The sequence below is a fragment of the Poecilia reticulata genome, chromosome 18 (genome assembly GCF_904066995.2).
Source record: "Poecilia reticulata chromosome 18, P_reticulata-male-v2, whole genome shotgun sequence".
NCBI classification, from domain to species: domain Eukaryota; kingdom Metazoa; phylum Chordata; class Actinopteri; order Cyprinodontiformes; family Poeciliidae; genus Poecilia; species Poecilia reticulata.
The window spans coordinates 19,138,475-19,159,692 of NC_088847.1; the positions used below are offsets into that span (position 1 = coordinate 19,138,475).

At 37.7% G+C, this 21,218-nt stretch overlaps 1 protein-coding gene across 2 annotated transcripts in view; it reads left to right on the forward strand.

Moving 5' to 3' along the window:
- The window catches only part of plcb3 (phospholipase C, beta 3 (phosphatidylinositol-specific)), a 61,222-nt gene that overhangs the window by 21,536 nt on the left and 18,468 nt on the right, over positions 1 to 21,218 (forward strand). For both annotated transcript variants that reach the window (XM_017310518.2, XM_008435906.3), the window contains 3 exons: positions 15,945 to 16,013; positions 20,648 to 20,782; positions 20,898 to 20,977. In XM_017310518.2, the coding sequence (XP_017166007.1) occupies positions 15,945 to 16,013; positions 20,648 to 20,782; positions 20,898 to 20,977 (284 nt within the window). The remainder of the gene's footprint in view (positions 1 to 15,944; positions 16,014 to 20,647; positions 20,783 to 20,897; positions 20,978 to 21,218) is intronic.

Here is a 21,218-nt window from a genome sequence, read left to right on the forward strand (position 1 = left end):
GTTGTTTTTTTATGCCTCTCTTTCTGCAAACTTTGTTGTTGTTTTTTTTCACCCGAAGCTCCTCGGCTGCATCTGAATGTTCCTGAGTGTCGTCATTTCATCGATCCCAGAGCGAAGCTTTAATTCAGCCTCTGGGCTCCCCAGGAGGCTGGAGGATAAGAAAGAGGACAGGGCAACAGAAGCGATTATTAATGAGAGCAGCTAATGCGCCTTCACACAGACGACAAGGATATTCTGGATAGAAACCCATTTCTCTGAATAGAGGCGCCCAAAATATGAAACTCTCCGGTGCAGCTTTATTTTTTGCCGCTCCGCTCTTCTTCTTCTTACTGCAAGAAGCAGATTGTTCCGACACTTTTACCTTTAGATTCTGCATCACAAAAATGTCAAAACGACTTTTTTTTTTAAAGTGAGAATGGGTCTTAAAGGTGACATTGCATTTTATTTACAGCCAGGAAAGTGTTGGTGTTTATTGGGATTCACCGCTGTAGTTTGCAAAATGAAAAATACACATTGAACTTTTTCACTTTTTGCCACGACACAAAGACAAACGGACCTGTCACCACAACACATTTTATTAAAGATAAATTATCCTAGTAGTTATTGCGACAATTATGTTGTTGTTGTTTTGAGATCATTTTCAAGAAATATAACAGTAATAATGCAAGAACACATTCTTAGAGATAAATAAAAATTTAAATCCTGGTGAATATTTAACACTGGAGCGGAAGACATTAAAAAAACTATATATATATATATATATATATATATATATATATATATATATATATATATATTAGATTCTTGAGACCAAAGCAACAAACTGAAGACTGAAGACTTTTGTCATCCAGATTTTGGTAAAAAAAAAAAAAAAAAAAAGAAAAGAAAAAAACCCAGAAAAATAAGTCATGGAAATTATTGAGTTTGTTTTAATGCATCAGGCAACTAATTGATTTATTAATTTATTGCTTATTGCTACAGGCATAATAATAAACATCTGTGTATTTTATTACAACAAAATGGGAAATAATTATAAAAAAGTCCAAACTTCTATGTATTTCAGAACCGGCTTTGTTGCTAAGTTTGTTGACACAAACAAGAAATTTGACTTCAGTTCATTTTGTTCTCAATAAAGACGTTTAAAATATAAATCACAGGGGTTGCACCGATTCTGATTTTGATGGAAATCGATTTTTTTTCTTTACTCAAAGTCGGTAGATTATAGGCAGGTCCGTCTGACAGAGCAAAGGGACACTGGCTGGTTTCTAGACCTTTAAGGAGGCAGAAAATTGGGGCCAATTGATCAGTGCATCCTTAATAAGTATATAAAAAGTCTAAATATCAAAGTTTTTTCTTTATTGTAACCACGTGTGTGAATAGTGTATCAACAAAAGAAGAAAAGGTTGAAGTGGTGCAAAGAATTAACTGTCTTAGGTAGCTGGTTTTTAACAGAGTTTGAGCCATTTTACCAAACTGTATTGCTCTAATCGCCATTTAAAGACGTTTGTAGGAAGCACTGGCTAAACACAAAAGCAAGACACACTTTCCAGATTTTATTTTCTCTTCCTGCTTCTTCAGGATGATGTATCTTGTGTTGGTCCATCACCTAAAATCCCCATGAAATACGCAGAGGTTTCTGGTTGCAGCTTGCCGGAGAGAATGTGGGAAAAGCTGCAGCTGTGTGAATACTTTTGCAAATCGCTGCGGCTCCACAGATTTTAAAGACATAAACTTCAGATTTGGCTCTGACCACTTATGTGTACTTTCTCCTACATCTTCAGAAAACATTGAACTGACAGAGCGGAGCTGCGGCGAGTTTCTGCCGGATAAATCTGCAGCGATTCTGACATTTCACTGCTCATATGTAAACGACACGGAGAAGTTAAACTGATTTATGGGTAGATGTTTCTACAGGGTGCAAAGTTTTAACTCCAAGTCCTTCCTGCTGGCTCCGTCCATCATCCTTCCATTAGACACTTTCTGTTCCAATCTGGTTCTGTTTGGAGAACCAACCCTCATATTTCTCCTACATGTTTTATAACATCTCCTTTGTGTGTCTGCTTTGATTTATGGCTTCTTTCACCTATTTTCCAGCTTTCGCTCCGTCATCCCGTCTTATCGCCATCTGCTTTGTGTCACCGTCTTGTTCTGCTCCACTTTAACGTTTTACTTCAAATATTTCAACACTTTTGTCTGTTTTCTTTTCCTAGTATTTGTCGTACCTCTGTCCTGTTGCTGACAGGACCGGCCTTCTTCCCACGATTTGTCTATCTTTCACATCTCTCTCTCTCATCTGCTGTTTCCTCCCTGTAGACCTTCCTCTGGATCTTTTTATCAGCAGTTCTCCATCTTTGCAACATATCTTGACGTCCGGCTTACAACAACCCTGACTTTTTCTTAGCCCAGATTTTCTCATTATATTGAGATCATTTAATGTAATCGTTCATTACAGATTTTCATATCAAAAACTATGCTTTGGAGATATAAGTCGGGGTAAAATAGGGGTTCACACTATATTTTCACTTCAAAAAACGAAATCTTATTAAGAATTTTTGTCTAGTTTCTTCTCTGGTGCTTGAAATAATACAAATATTCTATAGGAGTTTTTTTTTTTTTAAATCAATAATTCTTTAATATTGATATTTTTTTCACTTACACAGGGAAAATGTCTTGTCATAAGGAAAAAAAATCTGCCTGTGGAACAAGCATTTTTCAATTTATAAACATTTTGTACATTTTAAAACAGCCCAAATGCTTGAAACCAACGTCCATCATTTCTTTTGGCAATAAGTTAATATTTTTTGGCATCTGGAAATGGATCCAGACGCCAAATGTCACACTGCGCCGTTACCTAGCAACCCCAGTCGAGCCCAGACCCATTACCTAGCAACCCAAGGGGAGTTCCAGCACGTTTGGTCAGCTGGTTTCACCGCTGTATGCGCTGTACAATGGCTGCTGGAAAAAAAGAGAGAGTTTAGTTGTTGACTTTCCATTCAGAAACCACTTGCTGCATCCTAATCAGTTGAGCAGGAGGCTCTACTTTTGCTTTTCAAACAGCCGCTTGCAGTCATTTTCACATGCGAGAGTAAACGTCGAGTTGGACGGCGTCGCCAGCAACAGCTTATTTGGATTTAAAGTGACAAGACGCCCTTAAAAAAAAACTCATTCTGAAAAGAAACTTAAAATATTCATAACTAACCAGACTGAAATCTCATTTAGGAACAATTTTGAGGAATGAACATGTTTTGAATTACCATAGACCTATCCTAACTTGTTCAAAGCAGCATACTAGATTGCCTTTAAGGAGCTATTTACTTTAAACAAGTTGCTATATCTTGTTGAGAAGCTCTTTGTAAGTTAGTTTTGTCTTATTCCAAGATGTTTGCACTAAAAACTAGACAAAAATACTTGGTAAGATATGTTTTTTTTGCAGTGCCGTTTCTTTCACTTTAGTTTAAATGTGTTGGTTGCTGCTGTATCTCCGAACCCCAGAAGGAATCCAGTTCTGGAGCTACTTCCCAACATTCTTGCTGCGGGACGTGGGGTCGCATCCAGCTGAGGCTTCGCTGTAAACACAAACTGCATGCCAGTGGCCGCGGGTTGCGCAAGATCCCAAAACCAACACGCGCAGCACGCTTGCAGCTTCCTGCGAAACCTTCTCTCCGTGTCTTCTGCCAGTCCTCTTCCTCATCTTGGCGTTTGCGTTCGTTGGCGTTGCTGAGAGTTTGCATGTTCTCTCTCGGCGTTTCTGCAGATTCTCTGGCTTCCTCCTGCAGCTCAGAAACATGCACGCGAAGCGGTGACCCCGCTGACCTTTGGCTGATCAGCCTTGCTGATAGGCTTACCAAATTTTGAACAAAATCAACAGCAAACATTCATTTACTGGGGAGTTTACTGAGATTTCTCTAGCAGATCTTTACATTAAACGTCTTTTTCAAAATCATCACTAAAGCGCTGTGTAAAAAAAAAAAGTATTCAATATCATCTTAACCTATAATTAACTGATTTGTTGCTTATTGCAACGGCTCAACCATTTGGGTTCTGATTTGGACCGTTTATCAGATGTTTCCCCTCTCAGGGTAGTAAATATTTAGGTTTTGCAGAACAGATAGTTCAAATCTGAATGAGTCACTCAGGTTTCAGAGAGCAGCAGGATCTAGTTTGTTGTGAACACAGAAACCAGGAAGTTGTTGGGTTTCAGAGGTTATCTTGCTGATGTATTTGTTGGTTTAATCAAGCGTTTAATAAAGTTTAAATTTGGCTCAGTTAGGCTGTCCCCCTCACCTGAACACACTTTTGCTTTCATTTGGCTTCATCTTATTTCATTTAGTCTGCAAACTCGGCCTCAGTTTGTCCGAGTTTCTCGCTGAGAGTCCTTGGACAGCTGGTAGCCATCAGAGGGATGAGGCAGAAGTCACTCCTCTAGCATAAACTAAAACATATCATTTCCTCTGCTTCTGCTATTTTATTCTTTCTGTTTTCCTTTCACATCACTTTTTCTCGGGTCTTCGGATTCTTTTCTCTCATCTTCTCTCCTCAGGAATTACTGCTGCCTAAATTCTTACGACAACACTTCAGATCTCTGTAATTCTGCCTCTTGGCGTGGGAAAGTGGGCAGAAAGTCTCAGAGAGAAACATCGGGGTGGTGGGGGATTTTGTTGCCCCTTTTTTCTTTCCTCCCACTTCTAATTTCACCATATGTTTTTAAGAATCTCGTGTTGCTACTTTCCCTTTCATGTTCGTATCACCTGAGCTGTCGGATGTTTTTCCTCTGGGACGTAGCGACACCTCTGAGGTGGGAAGGTGATCCGAGATTTAGAAATCTGGCGTGACAACCGCTCTGTTCAGATGTTTATACAGGCTTCAGCATTTTTATTAAATTGCTGAATTGAAATGGTTCTTGAATTATGACGATCACACTAGGTTAATCTTTTCTCCAGGAGTGGAAAATGGCTTTTAGTGTTGTTCACTAGCTTCCCAAATCATCACAACCTTTTTACCGGCTGTAAGGAACCAGACTTAACCACGGACAAATATTCAGACATGAAGAAAAACTTCAATTCAATAATATCAAAAATAATTAAAGTATCAAAATTCAATGCAAAATAATTATTTATTTTAAATAAACTTCTCACTATAGCCTGACAGCTCAACCTACGGCTCATTTTGAAATGATTTGTTTTCTCCATTTAAGAAGGCTCTAATGTTAGTTTAATGTTAGACTTTCACCGTGGCATTTCAGTAGTTTCTAGTTCGTTGTGGACTGCATGTTGGGCGGCTCCTGCATCGTGTTTTGGACTTTACAACCAATATTCTTTCATCTCAGGGTTTAGAAACTGGGTGTTCCAGCAGGACAATGGTCCCGAACAGGTTTTGAAAGGCTTTTTGAATTGCTTCACAAAGGTTTGACTTCTACTGTATTGAATATTTGACTACGCTTTTTATGGAGGAATAAAGCAGACCGTCATTAAGATGGCTACTCAGTCCTATTATTAATCTGTAGACTAAAAGCATTGTTGGTGCCGGAAATCGCTAATCCCATCAGATTAAACAAATTCTACCAGTTCTACCAAGTAGAGTACCAAAAATTAAGTGGTCAAAGTGAAACTTACACTTCGTTCACACTGCAGCCTGAAGTGACCCAATTACGACCCAAATTACGTTTGTCGAGTGTCAATGACGTTCAGATCAGCTGAATGCGACCTGGCCGTTAGCATTCAGGTCACATTTGAAAAGACCGGTAGATGTCCAAGTGGCCTGGGTTGCATTAGAGAAAAATCTGATCTGTGTTGTTCAGACTGTCATACAAAGATCAGATACAGGTCGCTTTAAGGCAAAAATAAAATAAAAGAATTGGAATTGGGTCACTTTGGGCTGCAGTGTGAACGCAGCCTTACTTAGTTAATATATCTTGTTGAATCTATTTAAGCCTTTATATATATTTTTTAACAAAAGCTGATCGTTTATATTATCTTTTTTAATTGTGGGTTAAATGCTGTGCAGATAGATGTAATCCAGATTATCTCTGTGGCTCTTGTCAGTCATTCACATTGAGTTAAGTGGGATCAAATTGGTGACACAACAAGCTCTCTAGTCACTTCTCTGCTCCCAAGTGGGACTCTGCAGAGGAAGTTGAAAGTGACAGTTGATAATGTGACGGCTTCCTCCCTCCTTCCCCTCTTTTTGTTTGGCAAAGTGGACCTTATTCCACTCATGCAATATCATTACTCAACAGAGAAGTGATCATTTTAACTTGCACATATTTAGAATAATGCAAATCGACCCACTGTGCTCTTGAGCAGTGTGAAAACTCAATCGCACGGAGAACTGAGATGTTTCCCGCACAATCTGGGAGTTCCAGTGGATTTGTGTCCTTTGTTTTTTCAGTAACCTAATGAAACCGTGACCATGTGTGGGTGACTTTTCATACCTCTAATACAGATTAGACATGCTTTTTATTGTTTGATTGTCAAAAAAACAGTTGCATTTTCGTTGGAATTTTAACAATAGAAACATAATGATACAGAAGACATCTAATATATTCAATATTTATTGAAGTTCTAAAGGTAGAGTTCAAATCAAGTCAAACAATTTTAATATATTACACTGAAATGACTACAATGTAGGTAAAATTATATGTAAAGTGGACAAACCACATTTTCTGGCATATTTCGTTCACCTAACAAACATCATTTCACACTGTGAAGATCAACAGAACATTTTGATAAAGCCAAATCAAGAATATTGTCAAATTTATAAGAATAGTAAACAAATGTTTATGTTTGACTCTTTAAATGACTTTTCTCTGAATTTACATGTATAGAAAGTAGTGATGTTCTGATCAAGGTTTTTTGTCTGCAATACTGTTAGCATTTGCCAATGTGGAGTTCAATTCCAATACCAAATAAAAATCAAAAGTAAAATAACTACATCCAATCTGATGGCCATCAGCTGCTTACATGTCTCTGATTAACTGTTAGCTCTGATTACATCTTAGTTGGACTCTAAGTAGCTAGTAGTTCAACTGTAAGTAGCTGTTAACTTGACTGTGATTAGCTGTTAGCTCAACTGATTAGCTGTTAGTCAACTCTAATTAGGTGTTAGCTTAAGTAGCTGCTAACTTGACTTTAGGTAAATGTCAGCTTGACTGATTAGCTGTTAGCTTGGTAGATTAGATGCTAGCTTGACTTTAATTAGCTGTTAGCTCATAGCTCAACTCTGACTAGCTGTTAGCCTGACTCTGATTAGCTGTTATCATAACTAAGTAGTTTCTAGCTTGGCTCTGAATAGCCGTTAGCTTGACTGAATATTTTAGCTCTGATCTTTTGGCTCCTAGTTTGATTCTGAGCAACTGTTGTTTTTTTAGTCTTGGTGAATTGCTGCCTATAACTTCAAACCCAGTATTTTGTACAACAACAAACAAATCTTTCAAATTCAAACTGACTCTCTGGTGCTGGTTTTATGTCCGTTGGCTGCAGGAGGCGGCCAACTAACATGGCTGCCTCCTGTTGTGGTCTCTGCTGTAAGAACCTCCTGATCCATCTTTGTTTTTGTTTCTGGAAATATTTTTTTTTTGTTTTGTGAGATTTTGTATGTGCTCATTCCAGCCATTTATTTGCACACTGGGAGGCTTGGTATGTGAATATTGTTTATGTGCATGGTTATTTTTAATTGATTTTCCACTTACTGTAGAGAACCCCTTGTCCCTTCATAGGGGATGTTTGTCATGATCCACATTTATGTTTATGATATTACAGTGTCTTATTTTTACGATCTATTCTGCAGAGTTTTTCTCTTTAGCAGATCATTCATTCTTAGTCAGTCTAGTTGTGATTGTGACAATATACTTTCTCTGTTGCTTGTGCTCCATTAATGTCTGCTTGCACTTTAAGCCTCAATATAAAACATCTGAGATGTAAAAATGGATTAAGAAGGGGAGGAAAAACTGAAAGGGGAATAGTTGAGGAGAAAACAGTGGAAATATAATAAAATGGAGCTATATCAGGTTTTCCCTCTTTATTTTCTTTATTTGAACTCTCCTACTGAAACCGTAAAATGGTTTAAATCTTCAAATTTGACATATTTCTCCACTTTTGGTGCCCTTTAAATTTCTCCAAACTCCTCCCTATTTGCCTTTTTTCTAACTTTCTAATCTGTCCGAGTGCTCCAGAGGTTCAGTTTCTGATTGGCCTCTGTTTTGTTATTTGATAGCAGTTGTAATTGGTCATTTGAGATGTTTTTAGCTAAGGTGATCTTTTAGAACTCACACAGGCACGTCACAGGAAAGGAGTGCCGCTGCCTTGATTGTTTAGTTGGCCTTTTGTATTCTTTTGCTCTTCAGAAAGTGAATGGTGGAAGGGAAGTGGAAAATCAGAGAAATGAAGGAAGGAAAGGAGTATGTGAATGAGGCTCTAATCACAACGCATAAATATTTGCTGTGCTTATTTGAAAGGCTAAATATAGGCTGACTTAATAACAGGGGGAGGGATTAAAATCACTTAAATCACACACGCAAAGAAATTCAAAAGGTTACTTTATAATACGACTCCTTTTTGCTTTCAAGACATACTCAAATGTGTCGGTTGTGACCTTATTTTAAGAATCTTTTTACTTTAACTAACTATTAGGTTGTCTAATAAATGCAAGCATAAAGCTAACTGTTAGCCTAACTATCAGCAGTAGTTAGCGTCAGCAACTATTAGCTTTACTAGCATCTTTTGGTCTGGCTTTGAGTAGATATTTATCATATTGGGGTATTTTTTATCAGAAAAAAAATTATAATAATTTTGTTTTGTGGTGAGAATTTTAAATTACAGCTGGCAGTACTGTCTGATTATTTATTTATTTATTTTTTGTTGCAATTTTCTCTGCAGATTGTTCCACAAGAACATCAATACATGTCAATAAACTTGAACATATAATGAAATTCAGTTACTATATGGTAGCTAGTGTTAGAAATAACACTACTTTTAGTAACTGGTGTCTTAGAGAAGCCTAGTACTACAAAAAAAGATTATTTTAAGAGCAGTAGTTGCGTATGTGGGGCATTGATTTCTGTATTACAATGTAGCCATACAGTTACCTAAAAAGACTGCAAAGAAAATCTAAATATTTTCTCTTTTATTGTTTTCACAATAGTACCACAAACTATTATGATAAAATAACAAGCCCATATCACTTACTGTTATCTTGACACTTGGTAAAAGTTAGCTTTATTAGCTGGTAGCTTGATACTGAGATGAAGTTGTTAGCTTGAGTAGTTGTTAGCTTCGCTCTGAGCATCTGTAAGCTTGGCTCTGAGTAGACGTTAGCTTATGAGCAATGGTTAAGTTGAGCAGAGGTGACCTGTAGCCACTGTTTGCTTGAGTAGCTGTTAGCTTGACGCTAAGCAGTGATTTGCTTTATAAGGCATAAGCTTGGAGCTGAGAAGTTAACTTTATTAGCTGTTAGCATGAGTAGTTGTTAATTTGACACTGAGAAGAAGTTGGCTAGCTTGAGAAGCTGCTAGCTTGTTTCTGAGGAGAGATGGGCTATCTTCTAGCTATCTTCTAGCCCATCTCTGAGCAGCTGTTAGCATTTGTTCCCTACTGGCCACTACAGCCCAGGGTCTACTGATCAAGTTAGTAGAAGAAAACAAAATTATGAGAGATTAATGATAGCACTGCTATAGACATCATGGTTTGCGAGCTTCAAACCATGTTGTCTACAGAGCTTCAACATTCTACAAATGTATTCAGGTCTACAACATTTGTAGAATATTGCTAGCCTTGTCTCTGGATTTTTTTTCCATGAAGCCATCTATATACATCAATGTCTGAGTTATCATCAAACCACTGTATACAGTCAACAAATGCTCTGTACAGTTACTTTAACACAAAGCTGGTGCTCTGCTAGCCAGAGAGAAACCAAAACAGTGATGTTGCACTGGACTGTGTTTGCATAGAGATATTGTGAATGTAAGCCATGTAGTGTTCAATTAAATAAATATGTGGAAATATAGATGTTTACAAGCTGTTTCTGCATTATCTTTATCTGCATGCAATAGTACAGTTTCTGTTATTGACCTTTGTTTTCAAAGGTCAGTTTCACAATACATTAAGCTGTTTCTCACCAGCAGTTCAGTTAAACATGGATCTCATTTAATCAGGCTTAAATGATTTAAATGATTAAATTTAAATGTATACATGTATAAAATACCATGTATTTTATACATGGTATAAAATATTACCATGTTAATATTTTATACTAGCCTATCAAATCTGGACTTCTGTAATTGAGTGTAATATGTCTGTTATCTGAACGACTTCAGGAAGTGTTTCTGTATCACTTCTTTCAAGTCAGAACCACTATACCGACAAGAATGCATTTCAGATAAAAACAAAGATGTAGTTTGAGGAAATAATTTTGATTAAATTGTCTTCTCACACATAGTCCACAGCACAGTTTAACTTCCTTTAGTTCACAAGAAAGCCTCAGATTTTATCGCTCACCTCCAAGGTAGTACACGGTACTTTTCAGTAATGGAAAGTACCGACTGGTCACGTGCAGATAACCAAAACACAGCTGTTTTTAGTACAAACGCGAGCAGCAGCGGTTTGACTTTCTAGGAAGAGCTGTGAAGAAAACAATGCGACTAGGATGAGTTTCTCTAGATATTGCTGGAACATTGGTTCTTTAATCCTGGAAATGTTCTTCATGTGATAAAAGGCTGACTTTGTAACTGACTTTATGTGTCTCCGAAGGTTCAGGTTTGATTTCATCACTACACCCAGATTTAGAGCCTGATAAATTTCCAGCTACATCGTCCCTCTTTAGACCCAAAGATGATCATTTCAGTTTTGTTACTGTTCAGGTTTTGTTTCAGTTGTGTCTGTTTGCAACTAGAGTGCAAGTTTTAACGTTGAGTTTCGGGGCGTGGCCAGCAGTCCCTTATTAGCATTAAAGTGACAGAACACCAAAATGGCTCATTCTGAAAAGACTTCAAAATAGACAGAACTGATCAACTAAATCTCATAATCTGAGAATTATTTTGTGAAAAAAAATGTAATGGACCCTTTTTATGTAGCCCATAGACCTATTCTAACTTGTTTTAAAAAAAAAAAGCACAATAGGTCTTCTTTAGTGTAACGTGAAGTAGCTATATGAATACACTTTCTATAATAGTCCATAAAATCAAAATGCTGTAAAATTTGAGAAGTTTCCAATCCCAGGAGAACGTGTAAGCTGAAGTTCATAGCAGCTCTTTATTCCTGCATCCGTCTTGGGAAGCCCTCAGCGCGCGTTGTTTACAGCCGTAGTAAACTTGAGTGTGAAGAGGTGAGGGAAGCTGTGTTTAACACACTGAGCTGAATGGAGCAGCTCCCAGCTAAACATCACACACACAGACACGTTATCACAAAGAAAACAGCTGGGATATGTTAAGAATGTGATCATGGATGTTCACCCCACTTCACTTGATACGCCGTTTTGTGTTTTTCTTCCTGGGCTCATTAGCCTCTAAAGTGGTCGATTTGATATTTTTTGTTTCCTTCCTGTGCCACATGTAGTGAGTGTGTCGACTTTCAAGGGTTTTCCACGCTCGCATACACACCCTGTGTTGCTCAACAGGTCAGGATGTTTCACAAGTTTAGACCTGAACGCAGAGGATTGGTTTGTGTGAATTTTATCACAGGTCTCTGACTGTGTGTGGGTGAGCGACTAAGATTTCCTTGCCTGCGTGTGATGTAAGAGAGTCGCAGCGGCCAGAGAGAAAGTTGTAGTCTCATTACTCTCATCTCCAAGGAGTCTCCCTGGCAGTGGCAGAATGAAACCATGGCCTGTGGGAGAAGTGAGGAGTGTGTGTGTCCTAAAGACCCAAAAGTCGCTTGTTCCCCCAGGAAATAATTTATTCTCCACAGGCCAATCAGAGGTCAACATTTGAGAAGGCTTAATCCAATTGGTGCGTCGCTCCTTGACCTTTATTTGTTCCAGCCGATCCCAGGGGAGCTGGCAGCCTGAGGGCCGGTGGAAAGCTGGAGGAGGAAGGCATGAGATTCGGTGCTTAGAAAATGATGCTGACTGCGACTGCTTGCTGTGTATCTATGAAACAGAAACATGGACAGCAGAGACGAGAGTTTGGCACAGTGATGTTTCAGACCAGGATGGCGCTCTGCAAATGTTGTTACTGCATTCAGCCAGCTTCATTGGGATTTTAGGTGCCAAGTCAACATTAATTAGTACATTTTGGAGTAAAAGTGATGACTGAAAAACTTATCACGATGATATAAACATTTATATCAGTCAATATTGATATTTGTCTATCGATAATTGTTGATTAGTTCTTTGTTTTAGATGTCTTTATAGCTAGTGGTACAACCTTTCCTGTTTTATCCAATTTTCATTCGACGCTGTTTTTTTTTTAAGCAGTTATGAGGCAAAGTGGTGGAGCCTTAAACTGCTGTTTCGCCAGTTACTCGGCAGGTTGTTGCTAGGTAACCAAACGTTACTCAGCAGGTTGTTGCTAGGTAACCAAATAGTGAGTGAGTCAGTTGATTCCACCATCCTAGCTTAGCTGGCCTCCAGAGGTTTTAAACCGCTAAAGCCTTTCCTCTGCCTACATCTCCCAGAATGCTGTGTGGTTCTTGATTGGAGCTCAGTGAATATTCTATAAGTAGAATATACCATCAGACATATCAGCTGTTGATATTGATCACTTGTCTATTACAATAGGACTGTCCATTGATTTGCTGGACAGTCCTAGTGAACACAGCATGGTGGTGGTGAATATGCACGCCACACCTTTCATGTCAAACTTGTGTGTATCTTTTGAAAAAGTTTCATTAACGGAGAAATTTCCCAAGACATGGAGTAGGAAGCTGTAATTTCTAGAACACCTCAGAATGAGCAGAGTGGATGGAAGAAATAAGGAGGTTTGTGGAATGAGTGTGGGTCTAAACAAATATTTACACAGAACGGAGCATGCATCCTCCCCTGTGTTTATGGTTGGGTTTATGACCGCATCTCCTCCCCAGCCTTCTCATTTTTATCCCATGGTTCTTTTCTCAAGGCAGCTGTATCCCAGTGGCTTATGGTGCTCCCAACTCTTTAGCCATGAATCTGAGGGGAAGCATCGAGAACATGTCCTAAAAAAAAAAAAGAAGCCTCTGTAGTGTTTTTAGTGGGCCTCTGTCTCTGTGATGCCACACAACAAGCCAAACACACACACACATGTCACTGGTTGTGTTTCTTGCATTGAGGAGGTAAAATGTCTAAGAAATTTTGTGGAAGGAGATAAAAGGCTGCACAGAGTATTGGGTGTTAGCCCGAGGAATGGATTACAACTTCTTTTATTTTGGTCATCCATCTAAAAGTTGTGTTTTGTACCGTCTTCATCTGTTTGTTCTATCTTAGATTAATGTGTATAGAGGTAATGAAGGATCATAACATAAAGCGTCACTCTTCCTGGGTTTTTCTATCTGGCTGCAGTTTGTTTCTTTTTTTGTCTGTTTTGTTTATGCTCAGTTAAATTTCAGAAGGGGATTTTGTAGTTTTCTGAGCCTATTCACCTTTATTTCCAATTTCTTAATGTTGTGATTGCCTTTCATTCATATTGTTTAGTAATTTTTAAACTATATCAAATATTTGCTCACTCAGACTTTAAGACATATATGAATGTAAATATGTAAGTTCATTAAAAATCTTATTGGATTTTGTTTAGTTTTAAATAACATGTTTCTGTTCAGACATGACTATTATGCCATTTGGTCAAATAGAGTAAATTAGTTTATAGTGGAAATAATTTCCAACAATAAGCTTGTAGTTAAGATCACAATTAGCTAATTGTATGGCTAAATTATGCTAAGAATGGGCAAAAATGTTTGAAATTCGACCAAACATTTTTGAGTATTGCATCTGTATTACAAACGATCTTCGACATATTGTATTTGCAGAAATATGACCGCGTGAGTGCTCTTAGCAGCAATCTACCTTTGAGGTATATTTCTGCGGTAACCATGCCAACAAGAATTTAGGCAGTTAGGATTACGTGAACGTATTGTTTGTTCTTTGGTTGATTAAATGTATAGCGGTGCACATAATTTTTGAGTGTAGCATGAAGACGTGCTTTAGCTAGTAACCTACTTATATTTCCGTTATATTTCAGCTACTAAAACGTTTTGACCGTGGCATTAAGGTGAATGTTTTAACCACTAACCCATTTTCCCTTGTGTTGTATTTAGTTTCAAACATTTATGAAAAAAATTCAGTTAAGAAAAGCAACCTTGTGTGGAAACTTTATCAGTTGTTCTGGATGTCTAATTACATACTCACGTATTGTGAGGACAGCACAACGATTGTATTGTAATATCAGTAAACATCAGCCATTGTAGCAGTATTAATATCGGCCCAATTTTAAGCATATCCCTAATAATAAGTCGGATAAATGGGTTTTGATGCAAAACATCTTGCAATCTTAATTTTCTTTAGAAAAGATCCAGCAGCACTTTTTTTTTCCTTTTATGTGTTGCAGTCTAAAAATGAAAAAACGGTCAAAATTGTAACCATCAGACATCAAAAGAAACCAGAAACCGGTGTGTTTGCAGTTTGATTTGCAGTTTGTTTTTGAAAATGTAGCATCAGGGTAGCATGTGGAACATTGGTAACAGTAGGCGACCAAAATACGGAGGCTATTTTTCTCTCTGCTGTTGTTGGAGGTTTGAATCCTGGCACCTCTGATGCATCGCTTCCCCCTTTCTTTCTCTGTCCATTTCCTGACTGCATATTGCTCATTTAGGCCTCTAAGGCCACAAGAACATAAAAAAGTTTATGCATCAGGTACTATATTTCTACCAATCACTATAGATTTACCAATCAGGCTTTTTTCTGCCTTTTTCAGAGTCAATTTTAAGAAAATCTCTGCATATTTTGTTGCATCGCTTGCAGTAACATTGCACTTAAATGATGGCATGAATTAGGGCTGCAGTTGATGCTTAATTTTTCTATTGATTATTCTAACGATTGAGATAACGAAGCCATTCTGAAGATTTTTCATGCGAGCCTTTTTACACAAAATTATAAATGCAATAAAAGATGTAAATGACCAAATAAATCTATGTTTAGATAGGAAAATAAACATTTTACTGCCTAAAATTCAATAACGTAACATTCCTTTACTGTACACTTGATCAATAGTAGCAAAAAATGCAGCTAAACAAAAAATCTTAAAAAAAAAAATTAATAAATGTAGAGCAAAAGGTTTTTAATTTATTTTTAACAAGATTTGAACCGGGTGAAGCTAAAACTGCCACTTGAGGTGTTGTGGGTAGAACATTTACAGACAAAGAAGGTTTTTCATCTTAAATGCAAAATGTATATATTTTTGTTCCATTTTGTCTTAATTATGGCTATGGCTGCATTGTTCTTTTAGCGAATGGCCTTTTTTACAGTCCGTATACTCCAGTTAGCAATTATTTGATTACTGAACTAGTTAATGATTATTTCAGTAATCTTCTAATCATGATTAATTTCATTGTTTCATTCCTATTACTAATTTGTTCATTGTAGGCATCTTTTACATAACATGTCTTAATTTCTGCTTGAGTTTTGTAAGATTTTAGAAATTATTGTCCTCATGTTCAAGGTTTGAAATAATTTGTCTAGAAACTGACGTTTGGGCCGATCCTTGGCCATAACTGTCAAAAATGTATCGTTCAACTGAATGAATTGGCTTCAGCTGCTTTAAAAGCAAACGGTTCACTTTGGGGTCATCATATAAACATAGATTAATGAAGTGAAAGCAATGCTGATAATTGAGTCCAGCTTTAGTAAACTGGGAAGAAACCACTCCTACTCCCACGCCAAGACCAACTTCACTGTTTCCTCTTTTGCCTTTATTGTGCTGCAGCCATGCTTTAAATGCTGTAAATATTACTTAAAGACGTCACCAAATCACTGTTTTTGTGTTGCAGGAAACCGAAATCATCGATATGTGGACAATCTGTGACACAAGAAAAGGAAAGTTCGCCAAGTCACCGAAGGTTGGTAACATGTCCTTGAGTCTGAGTCAGAGAGAGGGAGACTGAAGTTCTTCCTTCTGCTGTCAGGAACTTTCTCCTCGGAGCATGAATGTGATGTTCAAATGTTACTGTCAGGGAGAAGTGTGTGTGTGTGTGTGTTTTCTCACTCAGCTGATGGCGCTAAGGTGACGGGGTGTTAATGAGGCCGCCGACAGCTGGCCCGTCAGACAGGAAGTGATTTAACCAGTTTCTGTTGGAGGGGAAGTTATTGTGTAAGTGGGTTCATGTGGCTGAGACGCAGATGAAGCAGCGTTTTTGACCTCATCGACGTCTTCGTGTTACTCAAATGAGTGGATTAATTTGGAAAGAAATTCAAATATTGAATAAAGTAAAATAAAAAGGTTATAATTTCATATTTTTTAGCAATAAATTTAAATTACCAAATATTATATAGTGGCGTATCATTGAATTTTTAGTGGGGTGTTTCAGGTATTCCAACTTATTTAAACTTGGTGAAAGTGAATTGGTATTGGAGACATTTTTATTTCTATTTGAAGGCATTCATATTCAATTTGACTGACAGTTACAGTGAGTGGAACAGGTCTATCAACCCCAAAGTTGTAATTGCCCTGAAAAGAAACCATAAAGTTGCTATGGCTGGAACTGCAGCAGACTCTCTGGCTGTTGTCAGACTTCAATGATTAGCAGTATTTGAGACTTGGGCATCCTGTACTCTGTGAGGTGATAATCTTAGTCTTTCTTGTTTTACATCATAATTAACAGGAGATTGGGGTTTATTTTTTTAGAAAGACAAATTCCCCTGTACATCCAGCTCTCCACAGAGATACCACAAGGCCCACATTCAACTGATTATGTTTTATAGAAAATCTTTGTTTAACCATAAATATTAGATTGCTAATTTCATTAAATCTCTTGAAAAAGTTACATTTACACTCGCTGGGAATAGTCAGTCGTTATAATGTGTGACCGTGGCAACAAGGTATTGATTTTTCAACTGGAAACTGATTAGCATCTCAGAAGCTCTAATTAAACCTAAACTACATCCCCAAATCCCAGACGGGTTGAAAAGTTTGTTTTATGAATTCCAAACAGAACCAAAGAGCAAACGGAGAATGATTAAGTTCAGATCGTTTCCAGTCTCTGCCCGACTTTCTAATCCTACGACCTGATAGAGATATAAAGAAGAACGGCAAAAGCAAATGAGGTGGATTAGCTCTTCAGCTCATTGGAAAACTGGCTGCTGCCTTTACGGAAACAAAAGTATGTAAATTTTTTTGATTAACCAATTAATGATTTGATAATAAAAATATGTGAAATAGATTTTTTAGGTATAATTTAATCTATATTAAGCTAAAACTGCCACTTGAGGAGTTCTGGGTAGAACATATTTACAGTTATTTTTTTCTGTCTTAAATGCAAAATGTATATATATTTTTTTGGCACAGTTTGGTTTTAACTACTGTTTTGAGTGTTTTTTCAGCAAATGGTTGATCATTTGTAGCAAAGGCTCTGGATGCAAAACATTTTCTGATATCTCCTGTAAAATGCTTGGATTGGGGATTTACAGCCACATTTGGATTGTGATTAAACTCTTTCTTAGTTCAGGTTATAGCTAAGTTTGAATTTGAAAGGTCAGTTTCCGCTGTTGCTCCCAGTTCAGACCAGCACAGGAACAAAACAATGGCGTCCGAGATAAACCAGCATCAGTGGGAATAAACCGACTGATGCTTTGATTCAGCCTGAGACATTCAAGACACATCAGGGCTGGAGGATCACAGAGTCCGTTCAGCGTCTCTCTGCTGTGGAGGAAAAACAGTCGACAGCAGACCCAGTCCTCCACATGCAGCTCAGCAGGCAGGCAGAACCTGCTGCCATGAGAGAGAGAGAAAGATGGAGAGAGAGAACGAGATGGCTCATCCCACTGAGAAAACTATAGATTAAATCATCCATCAGATCATCTGTCCATCCATCTATCAGATCATCCATCTGTCCGTCCGTCTGTCCGTCCATCCATCCGTCCATCTGACTTTCCACCCATCCTTCCTCACAGCCTGCAGGTTCCACTGTGTACCAAAAGTTCACCATTACCTTTGTATTTATCCATGAGCAAATACTGGACATATTCAGGTTTATATTTAACTAAGTAGCGTTTGTGTCCATGCACAGCATTTCCCACAGCTTCCTGCATGGCTGGCTGGGCTTCATGCGGTGCATTTGTTTATTCATTGCCGCTTCATGCTCTGTATGTAAATACTTACCGGCACACCAAACAGCTAGGAGCAAATTCAAACAGCTTTACTAAGTCATGGAAATGATTCCCCTCTTTTTTACACTTAAAGGAACTCCTAGGAGTTGCACTTTACTGCACATATCGTATGTTTTTCTCGACCCACAATGCTTTTTCCTAATCTTCACATGTGACTGTTGAGCAGTGTAGATATTTGTATTTGCTCATAGTTAAAATATATTCAAGATTTTATTCATATATGACTTTACAGCTTTAAAGAGGTTTTATTACATTTGATCAAATAAGTTGAGAGTGGCACTGGCCAGATGGCGGACATGCTTTGCAGAGCATTTTATGGTCCTTAATGACACTGTTTTTGATGTACGCCCCCATAACTTTACTGTTTTGATTGGCCTTCATTTGGATACCAAACACACAGTAGTAGTGCAGTTACTGTGGCTGCCAAACATTGAAATGTCCGCCTCAGCAACACTAAATGCAGGATTTAAAAGATCAACAGCATCATTTTAGATCAAGGACCAACAATCGTACCAATCAGGAAGGAGTGTAGTCTTCTCAAAAATACACAACAGCTCAAAATGATAAGTAAAATATGTTTAGAATATTTTTTTTTAAATATATATATATATATATATATATATATATATATATATATATATATTAGGTGTTTCCACTCTAGAACTTGCTTTAGTTGATTAGAGTGCTGGGACGTTATTTAATGGTGAACAAAAAGAAGAGTTGGGGAAAATGATATTTGATCACAAACATTATCATTTACTTTAATTAGTGCCGGGTCTCTATTAACTTTAGGGACGTCTGTGCTGCTGCTACATGGTTAGCGTTGAGATGCTATTTTAAGCTTGGATAGCTTCATGAGACTAACTTATGCTAGCACAACTTGAACACAACAACAACAACAACAGTCTTTTCCAGTGTCAGTGTCCCATCAGATCATTTTTTTAAGAAATATTTATGCACAGTGGGCCGAGAAGTGACTTTTTCATTTACTGTGCTTCAGATTTACAGATGTACCAGAAACACGTAAATACAAAGGTTCCATTAGCAACTCTTGTATTAAAAGGAACAAAACAAAAAAAACAGTGATATCTTAATCAAAAATCTATATAATTAATCAAAATTAATGCGTTAATCCAGTCCCTAATTTTTATTGAATAAAAGTAAAATTTCAAAAATTGGAATATTTAAATTAGCAGGTCAGAAATCGAATATATTGGTTGGCAGCACCATTGCCTTGCAGCAAGAGAGATGCTGTTTTGAATCTCAACCTAGTTTCTGCATGGTGTTTGCATGTTCTTCCTAGTAATATGATTAACTGAGTTCTCTAAATTGTCCTTATAGCCAATATTTAGAATAAATGTTCTTTTAAAACCCTTAAACCAGTCCAGTTAATTCAACTCCCTCACCTCAGGAGGTGAGGGAGTTGACAGGTTTTACCTGTGACAGGTTTTACCTGTCACAGGATAAAACCTGAAGTCCAACGGTCCGACTGTGCTGCAATATAGATTTGAATACCTGGCACGTTTCCATGGCAATATCTTTGCATCTGCCTGTCATTTGTTGTACCTGAAGTACAGGATCATCAACTCATCCATATAAGCTGTTTTTTTTTTTTTTGTAACGTTCACTTATATAATCTTCATTTTTTTTTTTTTAATGACCAAAAAATTGCCTATTTCTCCTAAATCACCTGTAAAGTTGCAGCACAGGTGCTCCTAACTACATTAGGATGTAGCTAAATAGCTTAATCATTAAATTTGGTAATTCAGTCTTAAAAGTGTAAGATTGTAGTTGGTTTATGTAGCTTGTGTATTTTATTAATATATTTCTGCCAATTTTGATCAATAAAAATTATGTTACTAATCATTGGAGCTGACCTGACCAACAGATGGTCATCGACACCTTCTACCCTCTTTGCTAAAGAAATTTCTGTGTCAAAGCATATTTATGGAAAGTTTAGTGGAAGAAAAAAGGTGCATGAGCAGCGGTGCTAGCCACAGCAGTATTTATAAGATGAGTTTCAGTTTTTTAATTTGAATTAGTTAAATAAATGAAAGTTTTGGTGATTTATGTCATCAAAATTTGCAATCTTGGGAAATTACTCCACTCAACCTTCCTCTGTAACGTGACTGAGGAAAAGTGATGCTTAATTGCAAGACAGATGCAAGGTACCATAGGGAGTTGGTGGGCTAAAAAAGAGGAAAGAGTCATTTAGATAATTAGTTTAGAATGCAGAGCCTCGTGCATCACATTCTTCCTTCCAGGAGAGACGGACACAGTTTGTGTTTGTCCTCACTGTTCAGATTGTTTGGCTCTTTGTTGTTTTGGGGACATTGTGAAAAATGAAGCATTTCTGTTGTTTTGTTAGGATCCCAAGTTACGGGAGAAGCTGTCCTATGAAAAAGAGGGGTTTGAATCAAAGCTGCTGACCATCGTCTATGGAGTGGACATGGTGAACGTCTCATTCATGTGTTTGTTGGGCTTGGATGAGAAAATCACACAGGTAATCCTGGAGCTCCGCCTCCCTCCGACACACGTTAGCTAGTCATTAGCATTGTCTGCCTTCCAGCAGCGATGCGGTCGAGTCACACGCCGTCCTCATGTGTGTTTGTTTCCAGATTTGGACAGATGAGCTCTTCGACCTGGCGACCAACATACTGTCCAGGAATTCATCGAGGATCAGGCACCTTTACAAAGCGTAAGACACATTCACAGTTTAGGGAACCGAAGCTGCTGACTGGCGTCAACAGGAAACAAAATGGAGGACAGAAAAGAGTTTACATGTCCAGGATAATTCAATCCATCCATCCAGATATGCATACATACATACATCCATACATACGGGCTGAAAAATGGGAGAACGCTGTGAATGTGTGGAATCTGAACAGGAAGTGTGAAGGACCCAGTTTGTAGATATTTCCAACGATGCTCTGTTTGTT